The 7996-nt window shown below is 46.7% G+C and overlaps 1 protein-coding gene across 7 annotated transcripts in view; it reads left to right on the plus strand.

The window, feature by feature from the left end:
* CDKN3 (cyclin dependent kinase inhibitor 3) overlaps window positions 1–922 on the plus strand; it is a 37255-nt gene extending 36333 nt beyond the window's left edge. For 6 of the 7 annotated variants that reach the window (XM_085851249.1, XM_085851247.1, XM_085851253.1 and 3 more), the window contains one exon: window positions 196–922. In XM_085851249.1, coding sequence (XP_085707375.1) covers window positions 196–288 — 93 coding nt within the window. In that variant the 3' untranslated portion in view covers window positions 289–922. The remainder of the gene's footprint in view (window positions 1–195) is intronic. The other variant, XM_085851254.1, reaches the window with a different exon arrangement.
* The last annotated feature ends 7074 nt before the right edge of the window (window positions 923–7996 follow it).

Here is a 7996-nt window from a genome sequence, read left to right on the forward strand (position 1 = left end):
TCTGTTTTTTGAAACATCCAACATTCACTTCTCTGATGACAAATTCTCTGTGATTACATCACCATTATTGCCACAAAGATCAAGGAAGGCTTGGTCATGACAGCTTAGCTGAAGTCCATAAGTATTGCTTGGTGATTGTACCTTGACAATATCTACAGGCTCATGTGGACGTGTGTGTCTCCCCGCTTTCCACAGCAATACAATTTTGTTCATGAGTTCCGCACCTTGTCAGAAGCACATCGGGAAGCAAAGTTTCTCGCAACAACAGCTCGGTCTGTTTCGCGCTAGACTTTCTCACTCTGGCAATCTTTCGTCCTCCCCAGTTACTCTAACTTGCACTACACTTGTTCTCTTTCAATGAAGCATGATCTCTTCACGAAACCTTGATCTGAGTTGTTATTTCCTATCTTACCTCCTTCCTAATTGTGAGCACAGCTTTCATTGAAGCAATACTTTTTTTCATGGAGAGGGGGGAGTAAATGAACCATTTTCTGTGTCTGTCTACTTCTGTTCTGTGAATTATCACTACCTCTGTCACAAACACATTTGACCACCATGCCCCTGTTTGCGGTTTTTCTTTTGACGCCAAAGTCACAAAACAGGATGTCGGTTGCCACTTTGCAAGGGAAAGTATCTTCTCGACTCGTGCCCCTTGCAACCATACACCAAGGACTTAAATTGTTGAAATTATTTTCCTTCTTTATTTAGCTGTGATCTCGGGGAGAACGAGTTTCAGCATTTTCCTGGTAATCGTTTTGCAGTTTACTTTCCTTTAAATCTGCGAACTAAAACCGATAGTAAATTTTATGCCTTTTATTTTTTGCTGTGATGTGCCTTTTTATCTTCCCTGCACTTTACAACTGTTGCCTAATCCAAAAGAATAAATATTTTGACAAGATGTAACAATTTTTCAGTCTGTGAGTATTTGTTGCATTTTGCTGGAGTCGGGCGTGTCATCATGTCAAATTATTTTTATAGGAGCGGCACACCCACATTCCACTGGAGAAATGAAGGACTAATATATATTCAACATAACCATGTTGCTGCTGCCATGGCACTTCCTAGTGTGATGAAACGATGATCATGGAACATTTTCAACCATTATCCAATATATATATATATATATATATATATATATATATATATATATATATATATATATATATATATATATATATATATATATATATATATATATATATATATATATCTCGAAACGTGGAGTGTGACGAGCACTCCCCCAATCTCCATTATATATATGGTGTCCCAAAAAAATATACAACTTTTAAAATGCTTCGTTTGATCCTAAAAAAGCAGTAATTTTGTCACTAATGCTTCATTTCTTGTTCAGAGACCCTGAAGTTTATTTTGATACCAAGCAAGTGCCAGAAAAATGCCAAGATTGACCGTACAACAACGGACGAAAATTGTTGAACTTTGGCACGAGATGAAAAGTGTCATACAGGTGCAACGTCTTTACTCGAGACATTTCGGTATCCACTTGCGCCATACACCAAACTTTCGGACAATAAAGTGCACCATCGCAAAGCTTACCAATGTGGGAACCATCTGTGACCTTCACAAGGGTCACAGTGGTCGGAAGAGGACAGGTCGTAGTGAATAAAATGTGGAGATGGTGAGACAGGCGGTCGTTCAGAGTCCAAAAAAATTGATTCGATGACTTTCTGCCGAGACAAACATTCATAAGAGCACCGTTCGGAGGATCCTTCGCCCAGACATTCATGCCTTTCCATAGAAAATTCAAACGGAAACGGTGCTTACTGATCAACAGAAACGCAAACGACTAGACTTTGCAAATTGGTTCTCAGGAAAGTTGGAGGAAGATGCAGACTTCCTCAAAAAACTTCACATGACGGACGAATGCCATGCTCACTTGTCCGGGGAGGTAAACAAGCAAAACTTTCGGTACTGGGGAACTGAAAATCCTGGTAATGCATCAACTGAACTGGTGCCTCGATCTGTTCTCAAAGTCACCATGTGGGTGGCGGTTGGTTGGTATGGGATAATTGGTCCATACTTCTTTGAAGATGACCAGGGACGCACTTGCACGGTAAACCAGAGGAACTATCGCGAAATGATTCAGGAATTCTATCTGCCTGAGCTACGTACTCAGGCCCATAGGAGAAGCAACCTGATCCAGATGAGAACCCAGTGGTTCCAGCAGGATGGGGCACCGCCCGATACAGCCAGGGAAACAAGGCGTTTTCTCAAGCAACATTTTGAGGGCTGCTTTATCTCCCTCTATGAAGACGTTGAGTGGCCACCGCATTCCCCTGACCTTACTCCTCCAGACTTCTTCTTGTGGGGTATCTCAAGGACAGGATCTATGGAAACCCAAGGCCTCAGACTCTTGATCAGCTGGAGGAAAACATCCACCGAGAAATCCAGAACATTCCTCAGGCAACGTTTCCCAAAGTGATGGAGAACATGACAACGTGTTTGCAGGCAGTGATCGGACAACGTGGAGCCTACGTCGAACATGTGGTCTAAAAGAAAATGATGATTCTAAACCAAAATTTAAATTTTGGTGGCAATTTTGACATTGGTACAATAAATGTCAACCTTTCAGCTTTCTATCCAGCCATATATCTTTTTTAAAAAATATGTTATGACCATCCTCTTTGCAGATGAAAAGTTGTATATTTTTTTGGGACACCCTGTATATATACATACACATATATTTGATTGGGGCGGTTGGGATGACGGATTTTTAAAGAATAAGAAGGCGCTTACAACCAATAGTAAAAACTAGATCGACTTCGATAATTGAGCAAAAAAGGGAGAGCAGACCCGGTCTCGGGCAATGTTTCGCCGGCTTCATCAGGCACAATAGACCCCGGGCCTCAGCACATGTCCGGTTTTTATTTCGATACGACCACTCATTTCCGGTCACGTGCTGGTGCTTGAGGTCAAATGAAGGAGTGCTTTAAAAAAAAAATTTGCTTCTTTCTTTTTATAGGAGTGTTTTTATGTTGTGAGTGTGGAGTCCGTCATTACCAATCTATCGGCAGAGGAGTAAACCACGATCACGCACCGTGTTGCTCAGACCATCGGAGCCTTTATACACATAAATAAGCCGAAACCAAACCTCTCGGTACTAGACCTGAAGGCTATGAAAAGTCTGAGAAACAGGATTGATTTGATCTTTGCACCAGCAGACAAGGGCAGGGCAGTGGCAGTAATGGAGAAGGAATCGTACCATGGTAAATTCATATCACCAATGGAGGATGGTAAAACTTATCAAAAATTACCTGATGACCCAACTCCAAAGCAACAATGGTCCTTCAACACATGATTGTCCGTGCTAAAAGGGGCAAGCAGGCTGGGCAACCAGGATTACAATTGGATTTACTGCAGCAATGGTTCAGCACCCAGACTGGATGGTCTTCCCAAGATCCACAAAGACAATGTCCCTCTGAGACCCATCGTGTCCTTCGTCAATGCACCATCTTACCGATTTGCAGGCTTTCTGGCACGTATCATTAGCAGACTTGTAGGAAAGACTGATAAAATGGTTAAGAATAGTGGTGAATTTCTCCAAAGGATAAGAGAGGTCAGGTCAGGTCAGGTCAGGTCAGGTCAAGTTCGATCTTTTGTCAGGTCAGGTTCGATCTGTGACCTGCTACAGGTACCATGTAAACCTGTACTAACCTGTTCCATGGTCGGGTTGTCGGCGACTAAACCGTCTCCCCCACCAGGTTTTCTGGTGAGGAGGGTGTTTGGATATGGACACCCAGCAGGATTAAAAACAAAACCTGTCAAAGGGCGGAGGAGCTCCTTGTGAGCCAACGGCCATCCATATCTAGTGCCCAACTGTGTCTGCGGACGTCCTCCTGCAGTTGGGTTACTTCTTATTAGGAGGTTGGTGGCAGGATTTGCACTCCAGCCACCGTAAAACGCTTCATTCCGCAAAACGCAAAAACGCAAAAAAATCTGAAAACCCACTCCGTGGGAGTACCTCCTGTGCAGCTTCCCTTCGCAGGGCAGCTCACCGGATGATGGGATTGGGGCAAAGCCTTCGGGACCCCCAATCTTTGATAGGAGGGAAACCACGGGGTAACATCCCTGGGTCAGATTGCGGGAGAGTGTGTCGGAGTGGTGCTGAGGTGTCGTCCACCAGACGGCGGTCTCCTTGGGTTAACCTGAGGCGGTCCCTTCGGGTGGGTGCCTGGAATGTCCTATCCCTAAGAGAGGATGATCACCTGTCTCTGTTATCATCTGAGCTCAAGCGTTTGGACATCGGGATTGCAGCTCTCTCTGAGGTTCGGAGACCGGATTGCGGCGAGATAATGGTGGGTGGTTACACCTACTATTGGTCTGGTCGCTCTGATGGTTACCATACCCAAGGAGTTGCTGTAGCTGTGTCCAATAAGCTGACCCCAATGATAATTGAGGTAACACCGGTCAACGAGCGTATTATGAGATTAAGGATTCGTCACTCCTTAGGTGTCATTTCCCTGGTCTCTATTTATGCTCCGACTGAGGCGAGTGATCTTACCGTGAAGGACACATTCTACGCCACACTCGAGTCTGTGGTTGATCAGTGCCCCAGACGAGATACACTTCTAGTCTTGGGGGATTTCAATGCATCAACTGGAACTGATAGGGATGGTTATGAGGTGTGTGTTGGTCCCCATGGGTCAGGAACTATGAACCAGAATAGCACTAAGTTCCTTGACTTTGCAAGAAGTCATGGACTTAGGGTGGCTGGTTCATGGTTTCAGCGCCCGCAAGCTCATCGCTGGACTTGGTATTCCAACGCTGGCGGTGTGGCAAAGGAGATTGACCATGTCCTCATTGACGGTCGTTGGAGGATGATCCAGAACTGCAGGGTCTACCGGAGTGCTCAGTTCCTCAATACTGACCACAGGCTTGTTGTAGCAACTCTAAAGCTGCACCTTAAATCCTGGAGAATGGTACCATCCCAGCCTAGGCTGGATGTTGCCAAGCTCAGGGATGAGAGAGTAGCTGAGGAGTTTGCGAACAGGCTGAGTGGACACTTGGGGGGTCTGGGTGCTTTGGGGGTCCTGAAGAGTTGTGGAGCACCTTCAAGACCACCGTCCTTGATGTTGCCGGTGGATGCCTTGGAGTTCACCGCAGGGCAAAGAAGAATTTTGTCTCTCAAGGGACACTGGATACCATTGACCAGAGTCGCAGGGCCAGGCTGAATGGCAGAGCTGAGCTGTTCAGGGAGCTGAGGCGTAAAACTGTACGTGCACTGAGGGTGGACAAGGAGGCCTATGTGCGAGGAATCTGTGAGGGGGTAGAGCATCACCTGTGGACAGGTGATTCTCGTCCCGCTTACAGGGGAATTCGCGCATTACGTTCATCCAAGCCCATCCCTCGGAGCACTGCAGTTCGAGCAGAGAGTGGTAGGCTCTTGACAGAGGAGTCTGAAGTGAAGGCTCGCTGGGCCGGTTACTTTGAGCGGTTGTACCAGGCTGATCCCCCAGCTGTCGAGTTGGACGTCAAGGGTGTTACAATCCCTGTTGCTGACCCTCGAATCAACTGTGGTCCACCATCGCTTGTGGAAACACGGGCTGCGGTGAACCAGTTGAAACGGGGCAAAGCTCCAGGGATCTGTGGCATCCATGCCGAACTTCTCAAGGCTGGTGGAAATGCTGCACTCGCGTCGTTGCATGCAGTTTTGTGCTCTGCCTGGAACACAGGCATCATCCCAACTGACTGGAAGAGGGGCCTTGTTGTCCCTCTCTGGAAAGGGAAGGGTGATCGCCAAGACTGCAACAACTACCGAGGGGTGACGCTGCTCTCAGTGCCGGGCAAGGTCTTTGCTCGGATAATTCTTGATAGGGTTCGCCACCATCTGCTTGAGCACCACCGTCCAGAGCAGTCAGGCTTTACACCAAAGAGGTCAACGATTGACCGTATCCTTGCACTTCGTGTCCTCACCGAACGCAGACGAGAGTTTCGGCAGGGGCTGCTTGCAGCCTATGTTGATCTCTGTAAAGCGTTCGATTCAGTGAATCGGGATGTCCTCTGGAGGATTCTTGGTCTTCGTGGGGTGCCACCAAAACTGATCGATCTGATGTCTGAACTCTACTCTGGTACTGAGAGTGCTGTGAAGTGTGGTGGTACCATCTCTGACTCATTTCCAGTTGTTACTGGAGTTCGTCAGGGGTGTGTACTTGCCCCCACACTTTTCAGCACTTGTATGGACTGGATTTTTGGGAGGATGTCGGAGAGATCAAGTTGCGGTGCATCGTTTGGCAATGTCAAGATCTCGGACCTTGATTTTGCAGATGATGCAGTCATCTTTGCGGAGACTTTAGACATCCTCTTGGGGGCCCTCGAGGTGCTGAATGAGGAGTCGGAGCCGTTGGGATTACGGATTTCTTGGGTCAAAACAAAGATCCAGGCTTTCGGTGACATCTTGGATGCTGCTGTCCTGTCTGTGTCTGTTTGTGGTGAGGATGTTGAGGTCGTGGATAGATTCACTTACCTTGGCAGTGATATTCATGTCTCCGCAGGTTGTGAGCCGGAGGTCAATAGACGTCTGGGTCGGGCCTGGGGAGTCATGGATTCACTGGATCATGGGGTGTGGCGCTGCCGGTACCTGTGCGGGAGGACGAAAGTCCGAGTCTTCAGGTCCTTGGTACTTCCAGTCTTGCTCTATGGGTGCGAGACTTGGACTTTGACCAAGGATCTGAGACGGAGACTTAATTCCTTTGGTACCAGGTCTCTTCGGAGAATCCTTGGCTATCGCTGGTCGGATTTTGTGTCCAACGAGCGGTTGCTGAGAGAGACTCGGATGAGATTTGTTACCTGCATAGTCCGTGAGCGTCAGCTGCGGCTGTATGGACATGTGGCTCGTTTTCCTGACGCTGATCCTGCTCACCAGATTCTCTCAGCGAGGGAGTCTCATGAGTGGAGGAGGCCAGTGGGCCGACCACGTGCCTCATGGTTGCAGCAGGTTGACCATCATCTCAAGGAGATGGGGATGGGCCTGGCATCTGCCTGGGGGATGGCCAGACGGAGGCCCCTGGAGTACCGGCGGAAAGTGGACGCAGCGACGCGCTGTTCTGGCACATGCTCCCATACCTGACCTGATAAGAGAGGTTCGAATCCAAGATGATGAGACAATGGTATCTTTCGATGTGGTTTCCCTTCTCACCAACATCCCAGTCGATCTTGCGGTGAGCATCACACTCAACCAGTTGAAACATTCAAACGATTGGAAAATGGCTTGTCAAAACGACAAACTAACACCTGAAGACGTTGCGAAAACAGCATCCTGGTTGCCATGGCAACCACTTTAGATGACGAGCGTATGTCACGACACACCGTCTCCACAGTCTGTACCTATGTACCAAATATGAAACGTGAAAGTTGAAAACTTTGGGAGTTAGAGTGCGGACAGGAACGGATGGAAAACAGCATCCTGGTTGCCATGGCAACCACTTTAGATGACGAGCGTATGTCAAGACACACCGTCTCCACAGTCTGTACCTATGTACCAAATATGAAAAGTGAAAGTTGAAAACTTTGGGAGTTGGAGTGCGGACAGGAACAGACGGACGGACAACCAGTATCACATAATACGCCCCGATATATATATATATATATATATATATATATATATATATATATATATATATATATATATATATATATATATATATATATATATATATATATATATATATATCGGGCGTATAAAAAATAGTGTGGTAGATAAAAACATTAGAAAGGAAAAAATAACTTGCACCAAAAACTTGAACATTTTCACGCTCACGCTCACGCTCACGCCAGGGGTATCGCTATAGCTCTCTGTTCTTCGAACAGGCGAGTTAAAAACGGGAGGATTTTCTTTGTTGATGAAGATAGAAGAAGAATCTGGAAGGAGCATCTGGAATCCATCATGAATCAGGAAAATCAGTGGGATGGTTTCGTGGAAGCTGAAAGAACGGAGGGCCCAGTGAAATAAATCTCAAAGGAAGAAATAAAGAAAGCTTTG

Source organism: Eptatretus burgeri, chromosome 13 (genome assembly GCF_056783735.1).
Source record: "Eptatretus burgeri isolate ZD-2024b chromosome 13, Ebu_testis_v1, whole genome shotgun sequence".
Taxonomy (NCBI): domain Eukaryota; kingdom Metazoa; phylum Chordata; class Myxini; order Myxiniformes; family Myxinidae; genus Eptatretus; species Eptatretus burgeri.